Genomic DNA, 25,607 nt, shown 5'->3' on the forward strand with positions numbered 1-25,607 from the left:
CTCTGTGGAAAAATCAATAAAATATATATTTAAAAAATGCTCTGATATTCTGGACAGAATAGACATTTGATAAACGTAAGTTTTTAATATGACAACTGTGAAAAGGACTTGGGTAACTAATTCAATGCGCTAAGCACCTAAGATACGGGTACTTACCTTCGCTTCTTCCTCTTGTGCTTTTTTCACAATTGCTTGTAACTGCACTTCTCGCTTGAATTCAGCATGAAGCAGTTTCTCCTCCATCATCCTGCGTCGCTGATCTAGCAGTTCTTCCTTCCACTTCCGGACATCCTTTTCCTACACAGAGTAAAGTACGGCAGCCTCACTGTCAGCACACAGTCATTTAACAGACGTGCAGACTGATGGTCAGCTTAGGACTTATACGTAGAAAGAGTGAATGGAGCAGACTACAGAGACAGACTGCTCGCGTTCATAATCTAACTTACTGGCTTGTTTTCAAGATTGAGTCAATATATACCGAAACCGGTGTGGCTCAGTGGATAGAGCGACAACCTGCAGACTGAAAGGCCCCAGGTTCGATTCCCGTCAAGGGCATGTACCTTGGCTGCGGGCACATCCCCAGTAGGGGGTGTGCAAGAGGCAGCTGATGGATGATTCTCATCGATGTTTCTAACTCTCTATCCCTCTCTCTTCCTTTCTGTAAAAAATCAATAAAATGTATTTAAAAAAAAAAAAAAAAGATTGAGTCAATATAGATCCAAATCTTAGAGTTGTGCATTAGGCCTGGCTCAATCAAAATACCTGCTGTCATATTGCACTATGAGTAAGCTTCCATTAAAATGAAAATAGTGTATTTGTTAGCCTCATAAACCGAATGTCTCTAGTAACCAAATTCAAGATAAGTAATTATTTCCTTGAGAATGGGAAATGGTGAGAAGTCTGAAAAATTACATTCATTTGGATAAAAAGGAAAAAGAGCCTCCAGAAGAACAAAAATAGATATGTTTCCTTTAGCTCCTTAAAACAATATCAAAAAGTAGCCGAAACCAGTTTGGCTCAGTGGATAGAGCATCGGCTTGCGGACTCAAAGGTCCCAGGTTCAATTCCGGTCAAGGGCATCTAACTTGGTTGTGGGCACATCCCCAGGTGAGGGGTGTGCAGGAGACAGCTGATCGGTGTTTCTCTCTCATTGATGTTTCTAACTCTCTATCCCTATCCCTTCCTCTCTGTAAAAAATCAATAAAAAAATAAAAAATAAAAAAATAAAAAAAGTAAAAGACTCTGCTCTAGAAAACCCAATCAGTACCGACGGGAATAAATTATAGAGAATCAGATGTCGGCTCAACATGAATGAGCTGCTCCATTATGTGTTTAAACGCCTAGAAGAGTCTGACACGGGAACAGCACGGATAGAATCCGGGGGACACATCCTTAAAGCACTTCGCCTCTCCTCGACATTGTGTTCGCATCTGCAAAATGGGCTCAGCGCCTGTTGAACTCTGCATCTCCCACAGTTACTATGGTGATCAGGTGAGAGCATGTATGTAACGGTGTTGAAACAATACCTTTTATGCAAATGCAAGGTGGGATTTATCAATGAAAGTGATGGAAGGGATACCTACATGGGTGAGGAAAATAAACCAGAGAACCTCAGTGCACAATGTCAAGCACTGATCTCCAGGTATGTGGAGGCCATATTGCATATTGAGAAAATGATTACAAACACAGTGCAGCTTCCCTTCGGGCAGCTTCCTTGCTCTTCCTTCCTCTCTCAGACACATTCTTGGGGCGCTGGCAGCCATGTCAAGCAGACAGGGGGGAAGTGAGGTCTATAGCCAGCTGATAAGAGGACCTGGGGGCGGCCGAAACCAGTTTGGCTCAGTGGATAGAGCGTTGGTCTGTGGACCGGAAGGTCCCAGGTTCAATTCTGGTCAAGGGCATGTATAATACATTGGTTGCAGGCACATCCCCAGTGAGGGGTGTGCAGGAGGCAGCTGGTCGATGTACCTCTCTCATCGATGTTTCTAGCTCTCTATCCCTCTTCCCTTCCTCTCTGTAAAAAATCAATAAATTAAAAAAAAGAAAAGAAAAGAAAGGAGGACCTGGAGGCGGATCTGTCAGCTCCAGTGACTGCTGTCCCACCGACAGCTTAACTAACCCGATGAGACTCTGAGCCAGGGGTCTTCAAACTTTTTAAAGTGGGGGCCAGATCACGGTCCCTCAGAGACCTGGAGGGCCGGACTATATGAACTACTAATTCCTACTGTAACACCTTGGCTGCGCTCACTGCCCAAAAAACCTGGTGGGCAGGATCAGACTCCCCTGGGGACTGCATGTGGCCTGCGGGCCGTAGTTTGAAGACCCCTGCTCTGAGCAGAAGTCCTGGGTGAGCCCACAAAGATTGAGCTAAGGAATGTGTATTGCTGGCCACCAAGCTTTGAGCGCGTTTGTTTCAGAAAACACATCACTAACACAGCACGAACCTACATCTGCCACGTGCAGGCAACACTACACTGAGCACCAGCCAGCAGCCTCCTAGAAGTGCTACAGTTTACACACCTGCCACATGTAATCATCACAGCAGGCTGATAACTACAGTTTCATGTTACAGAGAAACAAACGGAAACCAGTGTTGTTAAAGTAACTTGCTCCAGGCACCGTATCGTATGTAGCAAAACTAGGCCTTGGCTTGGTCGGCCACCTAGGGTCTATGTTCCTTCCGCTGTGTCACACTGATAGGAAGAACCTGCTCTGAATACTGGTAAGAATCTCGCCTGTAATTCTCACCACTGCCCACTTATTCAACTTCACCAAATGAGGCTCAAACCTGCCCCTCCCAAGTCTTCTACTCTGTGCACAGACTCCCCAAGGAAACCGGCAACGAAAACGGCAAACATAACCCAGGACTACCAAAACCGGTGTGGCTCAGTGGACAGAACATTGGCTGTCCCGGGTTCGATTCCAGTCAAGGGCATGTACGTTGGTTGCGGGCACATCCCCAGTAGTGGGTGTGCAAGAGGAAGCTGATCGAAGTCTCTCTCTCATCGATGTTTCAAACTCTATCCCTCTACCTTCCTCTCTGTAAAAAAATCAATAAAATATATTTAAAACAAAAACAAAAACAAAAAAACATAACCCAGGCCAACGCTGCAAAATAAGAATTTACTAGCTAACGCAGGAATTACAAATTCTTCTCACAGGTAACCTTCTGTAATCCAACATCCATCAATACTTTGTTTCCTAGAATATTCCGTTCTTTTTATGGTTCTTTTAGCCTGTCTCAGACCATTAGAAAAGAAGCCCGTCCATTTAAGGCTATCACAATGTCCTAAATATTAAAAACTCACCCTTTCTAACAATTTCTGAAGCTTTAATGTTTTCTCTTCCCGTAACTTTTCCCTTAGCTGCTGTGCCTTCATCTGCTTTTCTTCATGTTTCTTCTTCGATTCCGCAATTGTTCTATTAATACAAGCAAATAAACAGGCGACACGAATGTTTACATGATAAAAACCAAAAATATTCTCTTTCGTCTTCCAAATTCTAAAAATAAATGCAAAAAGTACACAAAGATAATTTCGGTCTAACATGGCAGGAAAACACTGTCACTTTTCAGAGAATCTGAACTGTCCTGAGTCACGTGTCTTAAAATGTTACACGGCAGCTGAAACCGGTGTGGCTCAGTGGATAGAGCGTCAGCCTGCGAGACTGGAAGGTCCCGGGTTCGATTCCAGTCAAGGGCATGTACCTTGGTTGTGGGCACATGCCCAGTAGGGGGCGTGCAGGAGGCAGTTGATGGATGTTTCTCTCTCATCGATGTTTCTCTCTATCCCTCTCTCTTCTTCTCTGTAAAAAAATCAATAAAATATATATTCTTTTTTTAAAAAAAGTTACACGGCAACTCTACTGGACAGTTGAGAGCGGCTAGTGTCCCTCCTGCGAAATATCTTAAATGAACTTTCCGAGGCCAGACCTTTTGCGAGACGGGGAGGAGAGTTTCTCATGCATGTGAATTCCATGTCCTGGAGGTCTCGCAGGCTCCTCCTCTACAATATCCCCCCAGGATGTATTTTGGCGCCAAGATTCACGAGCTGTTCATGAAAAAGGAAACCACTGTTACTCTTTAAGCACATAGTTCTGTAAAGCTAACAAAATCGAGGACAGACTTTTAAAAGGCATCAGCATTCTTACTCCTAACTTTTTATTTTACATGGAAGTTTGTGTAATAAGATCGTCTACTTTAGACCCCTCTACCTGTACAAGACACACACACACACACACACACACACACACACACACACGTAATACCTTCATAATCCGCAAGGACATCATTCCAGTCCATAGACAGACCACAGAAAAACACATTTCCACCACCCATGCTGGCCTAAAATATAATAAGAAAAATTCAAAAACAAATATTTGAGCACAAGTATATCCTTAAAAAGTAAACTGTGTATGAAAATTTCCCAGCTTATGCTAGTACATTTCATCTAATAACTAGCTCAAAACCAGAACAAAGCACAGACCCCTTATGTTCACCATAATAACCAAGCCAAAAATGCCGTAGTGTAAACATTTTAAGAGGAAGACAAATCTACTTGCCATTTAATAGCAGAGACAAATCAAGTGAATTAAAAAAAGAAACATATTGGGTCCAGCCAGCCTGGTTAAGCATCGGCCTATGAACCCAGAGGTCATGGTTCAATTCCAATCAGGGCACATGCCTGGGTTGTGGGCTCCATCCCCAGTAGGGGGCCTGAAGGGGACAGTTGATCAATGATTCTCTCGTCATGGATGTTTCTCTCTCTCTTCCTCTCCTTTCCTCTCTGAAGTCAATAAAAGTACCGTATTTTTCGGACCATAAGACGCACTTTTCCCCTCCCAGAAGTGGGGGGGAAAAGTCCCTGCGTCTTATGGTCCAAATATAGCCTACACATATACTGTAAAAAAAGTTTTTTTACTTGCCCGGCTCTGTGTGGTCTCTGTGTGCTTGCCCGGCTCTAAAATGGTTCTAAATGCTGCTGTTTACTTTACAGGGTTGATTACATGTGTTTATGACTGTGATGTTGGGTTTTAATGCACATAAAATATTTTAGGACACTATTTGTTTCAGAATCTTTTTTTCTTCATTTCCCTTCTCTAAAAACTGGTGCATCTTATGGTCCGTGCGTCTTATGGTCCGAAAAATACGGTATATTTTAGAAAAAGAAATCCCTCTCATCAACATACTTGAGTATGCTGAGCACTAAGTGACAACAAAGCATCCTATCACTTGCTTTTGATTAGAATAAAAACAATAGTCGAACCTGGTTTGGCTCAGTGGACAGAGCGTTGGCCTGTGGACTGAAGGGTCCCGGGTTCGATTCCGGTCATGGGCATGTACCTTGGTTGCGGGCACATCTCCAGTGGGAGGTGTGCAAGAGGCAGCTGATCAATGTTTCTCTCTCATTGATGTTTCTAGCTCTCTATCCCTCTCCCTTCCTCTCTTAAAACATCAATAAAATATATTTTTTTAAAAAGATAGAATAAAAACAATAAAATACCTTAGATTCTTCTTCAATCTCTACAATTACAATCTGACTTTCTGAGATTCAATATCTTGATTTGTAAAAAGAATATAATTTCTAACCTGTCAAATGCATTGTATTAAAAACTTTTAATAATGTTAAAGTGCTAAAATAATGTTAAAGTGCTAAAACTTTTAATGATGTTAAAGTGCTAAAATAAGTGCTGTTATCTATGGTCTTAATCACACAGAATGATGATACAGTTATTGAAGATAATTTTAAAAGTTGTTTTAAAAAGGACTGGATGAACTCTAGGTCCCGCTGGCCCTAAGAATTTTACTTTTGAATATACTTTTTTGGAACAATTATAAAATTCTAAAGGCTCACAGAAAAATCGCTGTCGTTGTCAGCTTCAATATTAATATCATTGTTTTCTTCGGCCTCGATTTCTCTGGTTAATTGTTCTTCCTCAGCAATGGCGCTAGCAATGGCTTCTTCATTGGCCTTTTCTAGGCGATCTGCTAGCTCCTCCTTTTTAGCCAGAACTTCCGCCATGGACTGCAAGTTAAAAACAAACAGCGTGAAAAGTCACCACTGACTGGCAAGTTCAGTAATCATCTCACTCTTTATATTATATTCTAATCGCACACTCAACGGTACACAGCATATAGCACTGTTCCAGGATTATAAGACCTCAGGTCCAGTACAGGCTCACCCACTCGCTAGCTGTGTGACTGGTACGTTTCTTAAAAGCAAGAGCCTGTTTTGTATGTTGTAACATGGTACAATAATCCATGACTTACCTTCTTTACCAGACTGCTGAGTATGAGAAACTGTGAAGTTGTATAAATAACAGGTATTATTATTAATGAAGTGTCAATTTCATTTGCATGCAAAAAATTCAAGTTATAGATCAAATATCTTAAAAATGAAGGAAAACCATCCTATATAATTTTTCTTTAAATATTTTTATTGATTTTTTAACAGAGAGGAAGGGAGAGAGAGAGAGCCAGAAACGTCAATGAGAGAGAAACATTGACCAGCCGCCTCTTGCACACCCCCCACAGGGGATTACCTGCCCTTGACCGGAATCGAACCCAGGACCCCTCAGTCCGCAGGCCGATGCTCTACCACTGAGTCAAACCAGTTTCAGTGGAAAACCATCCTATATAATAAAAGGCTAATATGCAAGTTGACCAGATGGTAGAATGACTAGTCGCTATGACATGCACTGACCACCAGGGGGCGAACGTTCAATGTAGGAGCGGTCTCCTGGTGGTCAGTGTGCGATGTCCAACGGCAGCCTTAGGCCCACTCCCTGTGGGCCTAAGCCATCAGTCGGACATCCCCCAAGGGCTCCTGGACTGCAAGAGGATGCAGGCCAGACTGAGGGATACCTCCTTCCCTCATGAGTGCATGAATTTTGTGCACCGGGCCTCTAGTTTTACAATAAAGGAAACAGAGAAAGAATTTATGTAATGTTGATGATACCTAACTTAGATATATGTATTACAAGTAATATAGATCAGAATCATTAATTTATAAATCCCCATATAGTTAGCTAAATACATATACAAATATAGCTTCACAGTTATATTCAGATATTTCCATATCCCTCTGTTGAGTGATAGAACAAGTACAAAAAATGGGCTTAGACATAGGAGATCTGGACAATATTATCTACAAAACTGACCTCATTGTTTTCCCAAGAGAAATGAAAATATGTGTTCAAAACAAAGGCTAATGTTCATGACGCCTTCGTAACAGAAACCTGGGAAAAACTCAAACATGTCATGAAATGAATGGATGAATAAATATACTGTGTTACATGCATACAACAGAATAGGCCTAAAGACAACAAAAAAGAACGAATTAATACACAACTACACGGATGAAATGCGAAACAAGCAACCTGAGTGAAAGAAGCCACACAAAGATTACATTATTTCACTGACATAAAGTTCTGAAAATACCAATTAATAAATAGTGACAGTAGGAAAATGATGACCTGGAAAGGGTTCAAGGAATGGCAGAAAGGGGGCATGCCAAGGGGGGAATGTGGACACTTTTAGGGCAATCGGTGTGTTCATTATCCTGACTGTAGAGATGATTTCATAGTTATAAACATATCAGCATTGACCAGTTTATATATTTCAGATATGTGAAATTTACTGAAAATCAATCATACCTCAATAAAGGCATTTAAAAATGCAGCCGAAACCGGTTTGGCTCAGAGGATAGAGCGTTGGCCTGTGGATTGAAAGGTTCCAGGTTCGATTCTGGTCAAGGCATGTACATTGGTTGTGGGCACATACCCGGTGGGGGGTGTGCAGGAGGCAGCTGGTCAATGTTTCTCTCTTATCAATGTTTCTAGCTCTCTATCCCTATCCCTTCCTCTCTGTAATAAATCAATAAAAAATATTTTTTTAAATGCAAATGCTTGAGCCCCAGCTCAAAAATGATTGGTTGGGAGTAGAACCCAGGCTCTGCCATCTCCTTGAAAGCTCCCCCTGCTCCTTGCCACCTCGCCTCTCTACCCTCTGCCCCATACAACCAGACCCTCCCTGGGAATACAATGGGATAAGGGAGTTTAGATGAGAGTCTATGTCTTTATATCATAAAGTTTTTCTCTAGAATATAGAAGCTGACTGCTGTTATGTCCCACACAGACATTACATCAGAGATTTAAAAATACATATAGTAAAGCTGAAATATTTAACTTCACAAAAAGTAAGTTCACACATGAGCCCATTTCCTCAATTGTGTCTTGCCCAGAGTACATTTCAATTTAGTCTCTGAAGACCTGAGAAGACGTTACCTACGAGTAGACCTTAAGGATTAAGTGATGATTCCATTACCCACATGTAAGTTTCCCTATTTTCACACTGTGAATTTCAAATAAATATCTGCATACTTCATTAAAAAAAAAAATACATTTTATTGATTTTTAACAGAGAGAAAGGGAGAGAGATAGAGAACTAGAAACGTCGATGAGAGAGAAACATCGACCAGCTGCCTCTTGCACACCCCCTACCGGGGATGTGCCCACAACCAAGATACATGCCCTTGACCAGAATCGAACCTGGGACCTTTTGGTCCACTGTCCGATGCTCTACCACTGAGCCAAACCAGTTTCGACGTATTGAAACTATTTTCATTTCTACCTTAGTCACAAGAAAATTAGCAGTAAGGAAAACTAAAAGTTTCTTTTATTATTTCTGAATAGGCCTGGGAGTTAAAAAAGAAAGTAACAGTAAGTGACAACGAAATGACCTAGCAAGTGTTTGACTGAGATGTTATAATGCTTCTAAAATTTTAAAACTGTCACTTCCTTGTTAGAGCTGAAAATAGCTCTTACAAATGGTTCTTCCAGATGCAAATAAACATTAAACTTTGTATGTTAACACAATTCACTCAAAACAATTCCAAATGAGTAGTATAGACTTAGAGAAAATTATGTAATGAATAATACTAGTTGTTGATATAGCGTTTAATCCAATATAAATGAGGGTTTTATCCACAGAGAGCTGACCTGAGGTTTTTCTCTTTCCTTCAATAAAATCAGTGCTCATATACCATCCCATTAATAAATAAAGTGTTCTGCAGCTGTTAGGTAAGAATCCAGAGACTCGGAATTCCCAGGACTTATAAAGGCGAGTAACATGTAATTTGCAATATGGATATAGTTATAAATGAGAACATTTACAGTTTATTACAATGTACGGCAGTATAAAAAAGTGACTATTGCCAAAACCAGTTTGGCTCAGTGGATAGAGCGGCAGCCTGCGGACTGAAGGGTCCCCAGGTTCAATTCCGGACAAGGGCATGTACCTTGGTTGCAGGCACATCCCGAGTAGGGGGTGTGCAGGAGGCAGCTGGTTGATGTTTCTCATCAATGTTTCTGACTCTCTGTCCCTCTCTCTTCCTCTCTGTAAAAAATCAATAAAATATATATTTTTTAAAGTGACTATTCAAAGAATGGGTAGGTTATTTTTCTTTTTCTTTTTTAAAATATATTTTATTGATTTTTAAAGAGTTTTTAAAAAAATATATTTTATTAATTTTTTACAGAGAGGAAGGGAGAGAGACAGAGAGCTAGAAACGTCGATGAGAGAGAAACATCGACCAGCTGCCTTCTGCACACCCCCCACTGGGGATGTGCCCGCAACCAACACACATGCCCTTGACCGGAATCAAACCCGGGACCCTTTAGTCCGTAGACTGATGCTCTACAGCTGAGCCAAACCGGTTTCGGCTGGGTAGGTTATTTTTCATAGAAACGATGAAATCTGAGTTGATGAAAGACATTTCTTTGGGGACAGGTTGGGAGACAGTGAGGTGTCAGAAGTGGCTGAGGGGCGCTTAGGAAGAGCATCCTGGGGGAAGGTCTGTTATGGGAGAAGCCAGGGAGAACTGGGAGCTCCTGGGGGTCCAGGAAATGGCCAGCTGAGAGGACAGGGAAGGAGAGACGAGGGCGGCCAGGGTGAATGGCATTATGGAGGAAAGTCATACCATAGCGAGTAAAAGGGTTTGAACTTAATCTGTCAGTAAAAGGGAATCAGACCATTATGGGACAAGAAAGTAATTTAACTGAGCCTGTGCTTTGAACTGATAACTACGGTGACAGTGACCTCAGAGAATTTGAAAGTGGAGACAGATACACTAGTTAGGATGTCAGTTAGGTGGGGCCACGTATTTAAGGTCTGGACAACAGATGTAAATGGAAACAGCCTGGAGGCACTAAGTTTTTAAAGAAATTACAGTATACGAGAGGCCTGGTGCGCGAAATTCCTGCACTCAGGGGCGGGGAGGTCCCTCAGCCCGCCCTGCGCCCTCTCACAGTCCTCCGGGAGCCCTCGGGGAACGTCCGGCTGCCACGGAGGTGGGAGAGGCTCCCATCACAGCCGCTGTGCTTGTCAGTCGTGAGCCAGCCATGAGCCCAGCTTCTGGCTGAGCGGCGCTCCCTCTGGGAGCCCACTGACCACCAGGAGGCAGATGCTCAAGGCAGGAGCTGGCCCCTGGTGGTCAGTGCACATCATAGCGACCGGCTGTTCTGCCGTTCGGCCAATTTGCTTGTTAGCCTTTTATTATATAGGACTAGGAGCCCATTGCAGGAATATTGCTACAAGAGGCCCCTGCGGCTGTTCCTCCCCCCCACCACTGCTGCCGCAGCCCCACCAGTGCTTTCCCTCTGGCAGCCGCCTTGCTTTTCGCTTTCCCCCCCCTCTTCCTTCTATGCTATCTTCAATCATCACTCCTCCCTCCCTCAGTGTATGCAAATTAACAGCCATCTTTGTTGGGTTAATTTGCATACTCACTCTGATTGGCTGTGGGCATAGCGAAGGTACAATCAATTAGCATGTTTCTCTTTTAATAGTGTAGTGTAGATAGGATGGTGACCATTTAGAAAAGCACATTTGAGTAATTTTTCTCAACAACTTTTTATATATGCTTGTTTCTTCTGGAAGTTACTTTATAAACAAAACTAGTATGACCTATTCTGGATTATCCTCACATCTAGTATCTTAATACTAGTGTGGGAAATAGGAAAACATGAACAGAAGTACTCATCCAAAAATATAAACCTATATATAATCACAAATCAATGCATTTTTAAAGAATCTACAATAGAGCCAAAACCGATAGAGCATCGGCCTGCAGACTGAAAGGTCCCAGGTTCGATTCCGGTCAAGGGCATGTACCTTGGTTGCAGGCACATTCCCAGTGGGGGGTGTTGCGAGAGGCAGCTGATCGATGATTCTCTCTCATCAATGTTTCTAACTGTCTATCTGTAAAACATCAATAAAATATATATTTTTTAAAAAAGAATCTACAATGGAAATGATACACAGATTTCATCTTAAACACCACCTCCAAGTACTGTCTGAAGTCTGTGAAGAGAACTTTTTTTTTTTTTTAAGAATTTCTTTTATTTTTATTTATTTATTTACTTATTAATAAATATATTTTGTTGATTTTTTACAGAGAGGAAGGGAGAGAGATAGAGAGCTAGAAACGTCAATGAGAGAGAAACATCGACCAACTGCGTCTTGCACACCCGCTACTGGGGATGTGCCCGCAACCAACGTGCATGCCCCTGACCGGTATTGAACCCGCGACCTTTCAGTCCGCAGACTGACGCTCTACCACGAGCCAAACTGGTTTCGGCTGTGAAGAGAACTTTTAACACTCATCCCAATGTGCGTCATTTCCCATTGATCAGAGCTGCATGTGCACACAAGACTGGCTATCGACTTAGTTCCTTAATGCTAGACTGAAAAACATTCAACCTGAAAGACTCTGAGCAAGTTATTTAAGTCACACATTCTCATTTTCTTCCTCTACAAAACAAGCAGTTTGGTAAAAATAAAATGTTAAACTAAAATCATCCATACAATGCTTTGTAAAAAAAAAAAAAAAGAAAAAAAAAAGTGCTTTGTAAAGTGTAAAATAACACATAATACAATTTATTATTATTGGGGTTTATGGCTTAATCATAGGTTATCGCTTTAACGTATTCGCTCATAATTCTGATAAGTTGTTCTTACCAAGTTAGCAGCACTCACATTTGAAATCTCGGAAGAGTCCATTTCACTTTCTATCCGTGCTTGCTCTGTTGACAATCTCTCTTCCTTGGTGTGCAAAGGAGGCGAGTCATCGCGCTGGTTAATGGAAACACACGTGGCATCCCCTTGGACAGCAGGCACTTCAGAACTTCGCACAGAACTGTCTGGTACTATGCTACTGCTGCCCGAGTTCTTGCTGTCATCCAGGGTACTCGCTGTGAACTAACAAAATGCATTTACACAATGAGTCCGAGATAGTGAGAGATACTAAAGACTATACTTTAAAGCAGTTGTTAAGTGGCTGGCAGAACTTAACGCTCATCTTTTTCTGTATGTTTCAAGTGTAAACGAAAAGGAACCATTAAGCAAGCAGCCTCAAACTTTTTGTGCAAACCAACTATGCACAGGGAACTGAGTGCTTTAAAACATTAAGCAACGTATACTGTAATTATATTTTACGTTAGGAGTCTGTTCCTGATGAGCACTTTAAGATATGCCTCACAAAAGAAATCTAGTCACAAGTATAATATTTTGCCTTATATTCAAATAACTAAAGGCATTTACATGTTTTTTGTGTAGACTGTCTATTATAAAATGAAGGCACTTTTCATCAAAATATATACTTTGTGGGCATTTTACTAAAAAATACAAAGCATACTCTCTTTGGATACCATTAACACAACCTCTAAGCATCTTTCATGAATCCCCAACATAGTACATAATACCAATTCTCAGATCGAAGAGAAATACACCATAAGTAGTACAGTATATATAAGCACACAGTTTCAGGATGAAGTTCATATTCTTTAGATTTTGACATCCTCCCATTCCCCTTTAAGAATATCTAACACACTAGAGGCCCGGCGCACTACATTCGTGAATGGGGATGTGGGGGGAGGTCCCTCAGCTCGGCCTGCACCCTCTCACAATCCAGGATCCCTCGGGATGTCCGCCTGCCTATCTCATTGCACCTAACCACTCGCCTGTCTGCCTGATCGCCCGTAACTGCTCACCTGCCTGCCTGATTGCACCTAACCCTTTGCCTGTCTGCCTGATCGCCCTTAACCTCATCTGCCTCGGCCCCAGCCATCATGGCTTTGTCCGGAATGACGTCCAGAAGGTTGTTTGGCTGTCTGGTCTAACTATCATATTATGCTTTTATTATTATAGATAAGTAACATAATGTGAAAACAACTGGATTAGGCTGAATACATATTCATTTTTTAAAACCTGTCTATTCCAGTGAATAGAAATAAGCCTTTATTTTCACCTCAGGAAGCAGTTGTGTTTTCCAATTACATTCAAGAATAATGAGCTCCACACAGAACTGAAATCTAAAATTTTGAATTTAAAACGCACATTACTACTTAAATAAACATTAGATAAATACTGCAGTGGCCATAAAATTCTGAGTTTGATTAATTATTTATCTAAATATTAAACTTGGCCAAGTATTATAAACTACTTTAAAAATTCTATTGGTCAGAACTTAAAGTGTCCCAAAGTGTTGATTTTAGCATAAGCATTATTTAAATTATTTCCTATTGTTTATATTACTACCAACATTATCTATACATCAGTCACCATGGTTTATAATCTTCTTGGCAATATTTGAATTAGCATTACTGATGCTTATAATACCGTCAACATTGTTTATTAAAAAGTCAATATAGGAGAAGAAACCAAGATGGCAGCATAGGTAAACACCTAAACACACAATTTCAAAACTGCCTCACACAATTTCAAAACTACAATCGAAAGACAAAACGTCTATCACCTAGAACCACGGGAAAGCTGACTGAGTGGACGTTCTACAACTAGAAGGAAAGAGAAAAGAGCACGGAGATGTGCACAAGTGCTGAAAAGCTGAGGTATGAAGGCGCGCAAATCGGGATGGCGGTGGGCGATTGAATGTGCTGCTTTTATTCAACCTGAAGGGAGACAAGCTCCCTATTACTCTAAAATCCAGTTTCTGGGGAGATGCGGGAGACTCAAACTCCTACAGGGAGAAGCTGGACTGCCGGCCATCGGGTCGGAAAGTGAGGGTGACTTTCTTGCAGAGGTGCCTCCAGCAACCACTGTTTACTGCGCTAAAGCACGGGACACAGGGATTTGGAAATGCAGAAAGGCAGAGAAGGCTGACTGGCAGTCATCACTGTTTGCCATGTTTTAGCCTAGAAAACACCCTCAGACTCCGCCCCGCACAATCTACAAACACACCCGAGCTCCACACAATGGCTTTTTGCATATAAATGGCCTGCCCTATGGCAGCTTAACCTAACAAACTGCAGCTCTGGTCAGATAGCTCCAAAACCTCCAAACCCCAAGCAAAGAGGAGAAAACTGGAGTTCCTGCTGTAGCTCCTGCTGGGTGGCCTCAGACAGTGGCTGACATGCACCCCAGAAGCTAGTGTATCTAGTGGTCTGTGTGAGATGACACCAGAAATCAACTACTCTCATAAGGAACACATTTAAAAGGCAGACTCAGTGAGCACCAAACCCCCACCGAAACAAGTCCTGCCCCATAAGCGTGTCTCCAGCACAGCAATTCTTCCGTTACAGACACAGTGGGTCCTCACAGCCAATTGGCCTGGAGGTCAATTCCTCCCAGTGACACTAACAACAAATAGGACTTAACTACAACAAGGCTGTACACACAGTCCACAAAGGGATGCGCCAAGAGTGTCCACCTCAGGTAACTGGGAGGCCGACCCATTGGACTATAAGTGCACCTAACACACAAAGCCACCCTACCAACTCAAGGAAGCAGCAAAAATGCGGAGATGAAGAAACAGATCACAAGTGAAAGAAATGGAGGAAAACAAACGACTGGATATAGAGTTCAAAATCACAGTTATAAGGTTTTTCAAGAATTTCCTGGAAAAGGCTGATAAATTTAACAAGACCCTCGAGGATATGAAAAAGGACCAACTAGAAATTAAACATATACTGACTGAAATAAAAAATATTATACAGAGACCTAACAACAGATTAGAGGAATGCAAGAATCAAGTCGAAGATTTGAAATACAAAAAAGCTAAAAACACTCAACTGGGAAAACAAAACGAAAAAAGAATCCAAAAATTTGAAGATAGTGTAAGAAGCCTCTGGGACAACTTCAAGCGTACCAACATCATAATGGGGTGCAAGAAGAAGAGAGAGAGCAAGATACTGAAGAAACACTCAACCTATTTGAAAAAATAATGACCAAAAACTTCCCCCAACTGGTGAAAGAAATAGACTTACAAGTCCAGGAAGTGCACAGAACCTTTAACAAAAGAAATCCAAAGAGGACCACACCAAGATACATCATAATTAAAATGCCAAGAGCAAAAGACAAAGAGAGAATACTAAAAGCAGCAAGAGAAAAACAGTTAATTACCTACAAGGAAGCACCCATATGACTGTCAGCTGATTTCTCAACAGAAACTATGCAGGCCAGACAGGAGTGGCAAGAAATGTTCAAAGTAATGAATAGCAAGAACCTACAACCAAGATTACTCTACCCAGCAAAGTATCATTCAGAATTGAAGGTCAGATAAAGAGCTTCACAGATAAGAAAAAGCTAAAGGAATTTATCACCACCAAACCAGGATTACATGAATTGCTAAAGGATATTCTTTAAGAGGAAGAAGAAAAAAGTAAAGATAACAATTATGAACAACAAATACATATCTGTTAACAAGTGAATCTAAAACTCAAGTGAATTAAAAATCTGAAGAACAGAATAAACTGGTGAATATAATAGAATCAGGGGCATAGAATGGGAGCAGCTAGATAATTCTCGGGGAAAGTGGTGTGGTGGGTACAGGAAGAGACTGGACAAAAATCTTACAACTATGAATGAGGACAGAGGTGGGAAGGTAAGGGTAGAGGATAAAGTGGGAACCGGGTGGAAGGGAGCTATGGGGGAAAAAGGAGAAACAGCTGTAATAATTTGAACAATAAAGATTTGTTAAATTAAAAAATAAAAATAAATATAATTTATATGACAAAAAAATTATATCAAGAAATTGGTAATGGTAAAATTATATCAAGAAATTATTGGGCCGAAACCGGTTTGGCTCAGTGGATAGAGCCTTGGCCTGCGGACTGAAGGGTCCCAGGTTCGATTCCGGTCAAGGGCATGTACCTTGGTTGTGGGCACATCCCCAGTAGGGGGTGTGCAAGAGGCAGATAGTCCATGTTTCTCTCTCATCAGCATTTCTAGCTCTCTATCCCTCTTCCTTCCTCTCTGTAAAAAATCAATAAAAAAATGTATTTAAAATAAAAAAAAAGAAAGGGGGGGGGGCAATGTTAAAATATGTACACAGATAATAATTTAATAAAAATATTTTTTTTAAAAAGAAAAGAAAGAAAGAAAAATTATTGGGTCCTGGCTGGCGTGCTCACAAGCTAGAACATGCTCTAAGGGTCATGGGTTTGATTCCTAGTCAAGAGCATGTACCTGGGTTGCAGGTTCGTTCTCTGGCCTTGTTTGGTGCACCTGCGGGAGGAAACCAATTGATGTGTCTCTTTCACATTGATATTTCTCCCTCATTCATTCTCTCTGTCTCTCTCTCTCTCTCTTGCTCTTTCGCTCTCTCTTGCTCTTTCGCTCTCTCCCTCCGTCCTTCTCTCCCATCCACCCTTCACTCTCCCCACACACAAAAAATAAATTAAATAATAATAATTATTATTATTGGGTCCTGGCGGGTTGGGCTCAGTTGGTTGGAGTGGGGTTCTATACATCAAAAGGCTGTGGGTTCAATCCCCAGTCGGGCTGCATGTGGGAGGCAGCGAACTATTGTATGTTTCTCACGACTATGTTTCTCTCTCTCCCTCTCCCTTCCTCTCTAAAATAAATAAAAAACTATCCTTGCATGAGGATTTTTACAAAATTATTGGGACAGCTGGAAATTTCTGAACATTGACTATGAATATAAAATAGGTAACAAATGTCAAATTCCCTCAATTTTATAATTACAGTATGGTTATGTAAAAGTTTTTTTCTTTGGACCTAGCCAGTTTGGCTCAGTGGATAGAGCGTCAGCCTGTGGACTGAAGGGTCCCAGGTTTAATTCCGATCAAGGGCACATGCACGGGTTGTGGGCTCAATCCCCAGTGGGAGGCTTGCAGGAGGCAGCTGATCCATGACTTTCTCATCATTAATATTTCTATCTCTTTCTCCCTCTCCCTTCCTCTCTGAAATCAACTTAGAAAAAGTATTTTTAAAAAACATATTTTATTGATTTAAGAGAGGAAGGGAGAGGGGTTGAGAGTTAGAAACATCGATGAGAGATAATCATCGATCAGCTGCCTCCTGCACACACCCCACTGGGGATGTGCCCGGAACCAAGGTACATGCCCTTGACCGGAATTGAACCCGGAACTTTCAGTCCGCAGGCTGACGCTCTATCCACTGAGCCAAACCGGTTTTGGCAAAAAAAAAAAAAAAAAAAAAAAAGAAAGTATTTAAAAAAAGTTTTTCTTTGGAAAGACTTGCTGTAGAATGTGAATGGTTATGATATATGCACATTATTCTGATGTTCAGCATACAACGTTTGTGTGACATAAATATACATAGAAAAAATATGACAAAGCATTTACCTATGAATCTACATAGAGGACACAGGAGGGTACACTGTTCTATACTTGCAACTTTTCTGCAGATTTGAACTTTATCACAATAAAAAGGGAAGACGAAGGAGGAAAATGAGACCTTCTGCATATGCACATCCCTTATAAAAACTCACTGCCAGGATTTCCAGTGTCCTACCTGGGTCCTTTCCACCAGAGGATGGTCACACAAGTGTGATGAGTCTTTGGGCCGAGCCTCGATGGCGTTAGAAGGTCCGTCTCCCAGGTCACCTTTCTGTGTGCTCTCATCCGGCAGAAGACGTACGTTTTCCTTATCGCTGTCGTCCTTCGACCTGAAGGCCTGTGTCGAAACTTTCGGCATCACTGCCGTGGACCGTGAGCGCACAGCCCTCCCTCTCTGCACAGTCTCCCATCCTTCCGCATCCTTCCGTTCTGTGTGATTAAAGGAAGAAAATAATATTTCTGTAGATAATAAAAAATTTTAAAAACCTATAAAACAGATTCCAATCCAATTCCCATGAAATATAAGTCATGTACAAATATGACACTATTATACAAGGTGTCGTGTGTGTGTGTGTGTGTGTGTGTGTGTGTGTGTGTGCACGTACACACACGCACAGTCTCTAATTCCTATAACTACACTGTGTGATAGGGATTAATCCTACCCCACAAACATTTTCTTCATTATTCCTAATTTACAAATAACAAAACTGAGACTTAGATTAAGGAGGACTGAATGCCAGCCACATGGTCAGGAAGTATTAATAACCATTTATTAGAGCACAGGGCACACTATGGGCTAGCACTCTTCTAAGGGTTTTACATATAGTAACACTTTTTTTCTTTTTTAAAAAAAAATATATTTTACTGACTTTTTACAGAGAGGAAGGGAGAGGGATAGAGAGCTAGAAACATCGATGAGAGAGAAACATCGACCAGCTGCCTCCTGCACGCCCCCTACTGGGGATGTGCCCGCAACCAAGGTACATGCCCTTGACCGGAATAGAACCCGGGACCTTTCAGTCCGCAGACCGATGCTCTATCCACTGAGCCACACCGGTTTCAGCTATAGTAACACTTTTAATCTTCACAAGATGATTAACCCGCCCTTTGAGTACCATCATCCCTTTTATCAGTAAGGACACTGAGACAAAGAGAGGGTCAGTGATTTGCCTAAGGTCACAGACTTAGTAAGTTTTCCAAGTCTTGGCGAGTCCAGGCAAATTGGTTCTGGTGTTCTCGTCCCAATGGCTGAGTAAAAGCTGCCTCCCCAGCTTCCAGGATCCAGAGTGTGATTGAAGTGTTCTTTTCTAATACATGTCATTGAGGCTAGAAATTTCCCTCAAACCACAGCTTTACCTTAATTCCACAAGATTTTAAATGTTCATTTTAACTCAATTTACATTGTCTAGATTTCATTTTCATTTCTTCTGACTCATGGAATATTCAGAAATATACTCTAAAATTCCAAAAACTTGAGAACTGTATGGTTATCTTTTTGTAACCGGTTTCTAACTTAATTCCACTGTGTTCAAAAGAAACAGTAAGTTCAATCATTTGAAATTTTTTGGAACTTGTAGAGCCATGACAAAGTAGCCTATATCAAAATTAACCTTCTTTCGCCGAAACCGGTTTGGCTCAGTGGGTAGAGCGTCGGCCTGCGGACTGAAAGGTCCCAGATTCGATTCCGGTCAAGGGCATGTACCTTGGTTGCGGGCACGTTTCCGGTGGAGGGGTGTGCAAGAGGCAGCTGATCAATGATTCTCTCTCATCCATGTTTCTAAGTCTCTATTCCTCTCTGTAAAAAATCAATAAAATTAAAAAAAAAATTAACCTCCTTTCCTCCAAGCACGCCTATAAAAGTTGGACAACACATCTAAATGAACTGCTTGATGCCACTGGAAAGCTAGTGATGTAGGCGAGATTTTAGGAAAGTATGTTCCCCAAGAAAAGGGAAGGACAACAACATGAGATCCACCTTCACCCCAAATTCTCCCTCAAGACATTTGGGATTCAGGGTGCGGGAAAGGGACCGCACAGAAACCCATAATCTGGTCCAGCTGAGACAGACCCTGGAGCTCACTGAGGCTAAAGCAGCTTGGGCTGCGGAGGGGCTAACGGCAGGACAGGGAGCCAAAGCGTCTGCGTTCAATCTTCGCTTCAGCAGTCTGACAGCCGCTAAGCTCCGGGTACACAGGCCGGGACGCCCAGGCACCGGAGAGCGCGCAGCTGGGTGCTAGTGAGCTGAGGGATCTTGCAGGGACTCAGTGCGGAGGGAGCAGATGTTGGGAAATAGGAATGCAGCGGCCTTGGCAAACACCCAGGGCTTTCAGTTGATGCCCGCAAAAGAATAGAGACGAAAACTATCAACTTTAACAACAACTCAAACCAAGCTTTGACAGAATGAAGGTGATCTGCTAGGACTCTTATCTTCTTGCCGAAAGGAAAGTATTTTTTAGAAGGAACTTCTGTAATTTTTAATATACTTCATTAAGCATTTAATTAAATAGGATGTGGTCTGTTGTAAAACTCAATCAAGGAACTGAAAACCCCACAAAAATGTTTTTAAAAAACCTACGAAGTGCCGAAACTGGTTTGGCTCAGTGGTAGAGCGTCGGCCTTCGGACTGAAAGGTCCCAAGTTCGATTCCGGTCAAGGGCATGTACGTTGGTGGCGAGCACATCCTCGGTGGGGGGTGTGCAAGAGGCAGCTGGTCGATGTTTCTCTCTCATCGACGTTTCTAGCTCTCTCTCTCCCTTCCTCTCTGTAAAAAAATCAATAAAATATGTTTTTAAAAAAAAGGTTAAAAAAAAAACAACCTACAAAGTAACAAATACATAGATAGTTTAGGTATTTACTTTTTGGACACAGATTTAAAAAAATAACCGTTATTAATATATTTAAGAAACTATGGATTCATCATATAGAGAAGACATATCCATAAAAAGTTTCCATAGTGAAGCATCAAAAAGAAAAAGAATGGGAAAGAATAAACATTGTTTGTTAGGTTTTTCAATTATATCAAGTTCATTAATCAGGTTGTGTATATCTTTACTGATTTTTCTCCACTTATATTGTTGGAACAGTTATGTTAAAATCTTCCAGTATGAGTATATATTTTGAAATTTCCGCCCTCATTTGTCAGTTTTTACTTTATTTCTCCCCCTTTCCCCGTGGGTGGTGTGCAGGAGGCAGCCAATCAATGTTTCTCTCATGGATGTTTCTATCTCTCTACTCCTTTCCCTTCCTCTCTCTAAAATTAATTTTTTTTTTAAATTTTATTTTAAAGAAAATAGCCCTAGCCAGTTTGTCTCAGTGGATAGAGCGTTAGTCCACGGGCTGAAGGGTCCCTGGTTCGGTTTTATTCAAGGTTACGTATATTGGTTGCAGACTCGAACCCTGGCTCTGGTCAGGGAACGTGCAGGAGGCAACCAATCAATGTGTCTCTCACATCGATGTCTCTCTCTCTCTCTCTCTCTCTCTCTCTCTCTCTCTGTGTCTCTTTTGCTCTCTCTCTCTCTCTCTCTTCTCCCTTTGTAATTCCCTCCCTCCCGCCTTTCCATCCCTTCCACTCTCTCTAAAAAGCAATGGAAAAATATCCTTGGGTGAGGATTAACAAAAAAAAACACAAAAACTACAAACAGATGTGTGAGCAAAGATAAACACAGAATACTACTTTAGTATAAAAAATATTCAAATACTAATAAAATGAAATAGTGGCCTGCAACTTAAAAGCGTACACTGTGTAGAGAATGGAATGACTATTTTTTTTCTTTGAGTCAAAAAGAGTTATAAAGGACCCGCATCATAAATGACAAACCTACGACCAGAATGATTTCCATATGCTTTCATAAATGTTTAAGATTATTTTATAGCTTTAAGTAGGGCCGTTTAATATGGCATAAATGCTGCAAAAGATAACTATATAATGCTGTCAGCTCCAAGTTCACATAGCAAATATTTCCTCGATGCCCACTGGTCTGCCACACAGAAACGAACGGGAGCCACTTGCCGTTTTTGCAGGAAGTCTTCTGCACTGCCACTGGGGGGCAAGACTGCGCAGGCGCGCCGTCTGGAGCAGCGGCAGGCCCTGAGTGATGAGCCTTGACCTTGTCGGCCCAGCTAACGCCTGCGGAAGCCACACAGGGAGCAGCCACTGTGCCCGGAGAAGCCCTAGGAGAAGACGATGGCTGCATTAGAATCAAGTAAGTTCGGAAGTTAAATATTAAATACAGACTCAATAGGTTTAAATGTCAAATAAGTTATATTTGGCTCCGGCTGGTCTGACGCAATGAATAGAGCATCGGCCTGCGGACCAAAGGGTCCTGGGTTCGACTCCAGTCCAGGGCGCATGCCCAGGTTGCGGGCTTGATCCCCTGTAGGGGGCATGCAGGAGGCAGCCGATCAATGATTCTCTCCCACCATTGATGTCTCCAACTCCCTCTCCTTTCAACTCTGAAATCAATAAAAACGTATATTTATAAAAAATAATAATTATTACATTTGTGTATGTGTCTATATCCACAATGGAGAGTTAACATATTATCACAGCAATTTAAGGCAAAAATATTAATAAATTTGTCTTGGTCAAGCACCTCATTAATTTAATACAGTATAACATATATGGGATGATAATACAGAAGCTCTCGTTGAAACCGGTTTGGCTCAATGGATAGAGTGTCGGCCTGCAAAGGCCCCGGGTTCGATTCCAGTCAAGGGCATGTACCTTGGTTGCTGGCACATCCCCAGTGGGGGATGTGGAGGCAGCTGATCAATGACTCTCTCTCATCGATGTTTCTAACTCTCTATCCCTCTCCCTTCCTCTCTGTAAATATCAATAAAATATATTTATTAAAAAAAATACAGCTCTCTTTAGTTCTGTTTAAAAGAAAATTGCAGCTAAATTGGAAATCTTCAAAAATATGCAAATGAACCTAAAACCTTTTATTTTCATTTAAAACTTTTAAAAAAATGAATATGCATTAATGCACTATTAAAAGAGGCTTTTTACTTGCATATTCGACACATTTCTTTCATGAAACACAAGCATGATGCATCATTGTCATTGACAAGGTCCAACACTGGTTTCTTTCGAATGGAGTAAGAAGTTAGTGTCACCTATTAAAAAATCTAAGTGGACAATCCTTCTCAACCTGTTTTTGTTTTTTGTTAATCCTTACCTGAGGATATACTTTTTCCCTTTGCTTTTCAGAGAGGGAGTGGTAGGGAGGCAGGGAGGGAGAGAAAGAGGGAGAGAGGGACAGAAACAGCGATGTGAGAGACACACATCAGCTGGTTGCCTCTGGCACGTGCCCCCTCCGGGGATGGGGAGTGAACCTGCAGCCCAGGTACATGCCCTCGACCAGGAATCGAACCCGCGAGCCCTCAGTGCGTGTTCCGATGCTCTAACCACTGAGAAACACTGGCCAGGGCTCAACTTTAATACTATTTCCTCACTCTTTCATAGTTGTCCTATCTACGCCTCATTTAATAGCAAAAGTTTAACAGTTCACCTTTATCAAAACTTTCAAAAAATTTGCTTCAGTTCTCACTGAAACAGTATCTTTTTTTGCACCATATTTCATAATTAATCTTTAAATCATGATTTTAAAGAATGAAAACAACTTGTGTTGGGGGGTAGTCTTATACAGTGAATATAGGCCTAAACCTATGTTTTAACTAAAATTAGGGGGTCGTCTTATACACCAAAAAATACGGTAGGTGTTTTTTGCTTTTTTGTATTTCAAATCTTCAACTTGATTCTTGCATTCCTCTAATCTGCTGTTGGGTCTCTGTATAATATTTCTTATTTCAGTCAGTATATGTTTAATTTCTAGTTGGTCCTTTTTCATATCCTCGAGGGTCTTGTTAAATTTATCAGCCTTTTCTAGGAAATTCTTGAAAAACCTTATAACCGTGGTTTTGAACTCTTATCCAGTCGTTTGTTTTCCTCCATTTCTTTCGTTTGTGATCTGTTTCTTCGTCTCCGCATTTTCACTGCTTCCCTGAGTTGGTTGGGTGGCTTTGTGTGCTAGGTGCCCTGTATGGCCCAATGGGTTGGCTCCCAGTTACCTGAGGTGGGCACTCTTGGTGCATCCCTTTGTGGACTGTGTGTACAGCCTTGTTGTAGTTAAGTCTTGATTGTTGTTGGTGTCACTGGGAGGTATTGACCTCCAGGCCAATTTGCTGTAAGAATCAGCTGGGTCTACGCCGGAGAACTTCTGTGCTAGAGACACGCTATGGAGCAGGACTTGTTTCTTTAGGGTTTTGGTGCTCACTGAGTCTGCCTCTTGAATGTGCCACTTACGGATGTGAGTAGTTGAAATCTGGCGTCGTCTCACACTGATCACTATCAGGGGTCTTCAAACTACGGCCCGCGGGCCACATGCGGCCCGCAGAGGAGTCTGATCCGGCCCGCCAGGTTTTCTGGGCAGTGAGCGCAGCCGAGGTGTTACAGTAGGAATTAGTAGTTCATATAGTCCGGCCCTCCAGCTCTCTGAGGGACCGTGATCTGGCCCCCACTTTGAAAAGTTTGAGGACCCCTGCACTAGCTTCTGGATCTCCAATGGGTGCAGGTCGACTACTGTCTGAGGCCACCCAGCAGGAGCTACAGCGGGAACTACAGTTTTCTCCTCTTTGCTTGGGGTTTTGAGGTTTTGGAGCTGTCTGACTGGAGCTGCAGCTTGTTAGGTTAAGCTGCGATAGGGCAGGCCATTTATATGCAAAAGCTGCTGCATGGAGCTTGGGTGGGTATGAAGATTGTGCGGGGTGGGGTTTCAGGAAGTCACTAGGCGTGGCACACAGCGATGGCTGCCCGGCAGCCATCTCTGCTTCTCCGCATTTCCAAGTCCCCGAGTCCCGCACTTTAGTGCAGTAAATAAAGATTGCTGGGCGAACAGCTGCAAGAAAATTGTCCTCACTTTCTGACCCAATGGCCGACAGTCCAGCTTCTCCCCGTAGGAATTTGCGACCCCAGCATCTCCCCAAAGACTGGATTTCAGAGTAATAGGGAGCTTTTCTCCCTTCAAATTGAAAAAAAGCAGCGCACCCAGTCTCCCGCTGCTATCCCGATTTACGCGCCTCCATACCTCAGCTTTTCAGCGCTTGTGCACGTCTCAATGCTCTTTTCTCTTTCCTTCTAGTTGTAGAACGTCCACTCAGCCAGCTTTCCCGTGGTTCTGGGTGATAGACGTTTTGTCTTTTAGTTGTAGTTTTGAAATTGTTGTGCGAGGCAGAAGTTTAGGTGTTTACCTATGCTGCCATCTTGCTTTCTCTCCCTAATTCATTCTGAATGTTATATTTCCTAAAGTTAAACTGTCCTGTCCTGGGTTTTTTTTGTTTGTGTTTTTAATATATTTTATTGATTTTTTACAAAGAGGAAGGGAGAGAGACAGAGAGCTAGAAACGTCAATGAGAGAGAAACATTGACCAGCTGCCTCTTGCACCCCCCCCACCGGGGATGCGCCCGCAACCAAGGTACATGCCCTTGACGGGAATCGAACCTGGGACTTTTCAGTCTGCAGACCGACGCTCTACCACTGAGCCAAACCGGTTTCAGCCAGTCCTGGGTTTTTAAAGAACATTTTACTCCAACAATTTCGAACTGATACACAACCATATACATGGGTATTTTTATAACAGAATAATACTTCTGTGTGTTAACCACAGACAATAATTTACTGTAATGAAAGCCATGGTAATTTTTTTCTTAATTCATCTCACCCAAAGTTTAAGCTTCTCCGCGCATTTGACGTCACACTTATTCTGTCTGTGGACGGACTTGGAATCACGTGGCGTCCGGGAGACATCTTCTTCACTTCCCACGCTAGCGAGGTGGGTCTGCCAACGCAAGACACACACAGGTTAAATCAGCAGAGAAAAGGACGGAAAAACCTACTACTCCGTAGAAGTTACTAGTGGGTGAGAACATAATCAGGTCACAATTTCTTCCTGGACCAGGAAGTGGCCGTATGAGCAGGAAGCAATCACAGGTGATG

The 25,607-nt window shown here is 42.0% G+C and overlaps 1 protein-coding gene across 4 annotated transcripts in view; it reads right to left on the reverse strand.

The window, feature by feature from the left end:
* The window catches only part of SCAPER (S-phase cyclin A associated protein in the ER), a 160,606-nt gene that overhangs the window by 106,749 nt on the left and 28,250 nt on the right, over positions 1 to 25,607 (reverse strand). For 2 of the 4 annotated variants that reach the window (XM_084869028.1, XM_084869027.1), the window contains exons 7-15: positions 25,333 to 25,449; positions 21,623 to 21,783; positions 17,789 to 18,042; positions 12,032 to 12,253; positions 5,853 to 6,023; positions 4,267 to 4,342; positions 3,932 to 4,049; positions 3,309 to 3,420; positions 157 to 297 (exon numbers count right to left, since the gene is read on the reverse strand). In XM_084869028.1, the coding sequence (XP_084725154.1) occupies positions 157 to 297; positions 3,309 to 3,420; positions 3,932 to 4,049; positions 4,267 to 4,342; positions 5,853 to 6,023; positions 12,032 to 12,253; positions 17,789 to 18,042; positions 21,623 to 21,783; positions 25,333 to 25,449 (1,372 nt within the window). Of the gene's footprint in view, positions 1 to 156; positions 298 to 3,308; positions 3,421 to 3,931; positions 4,050 to 4,266; positions 4,343 to 5,852; positions 6,024 to 12,013; positions 12,254 to 16,477; positions 16,517 to 17,788; positions 18,043 to 21,622; positions 21,784 to 25,332; positions 25,450 to 25,607 lie in introns of all 4 variants that reach the window. The other 2 variants (XM_084869025.1, XM_084869026.1) reach the window with 2 other exon arrangements.

Source organism: Pipistrellus hanaki (genome assembly GCF_964339955.1).
Source record: "Pipistrellus hanaki genome assembly, chromosome: 21".
Taxonomy (NCBI): domain Eukaryota; kingdom Metazoa; phylum Chordata; class Mammalia; order Chiroptera; family Vespertilionidae; genus Pipistrellus; species Pipistrellus hanaki.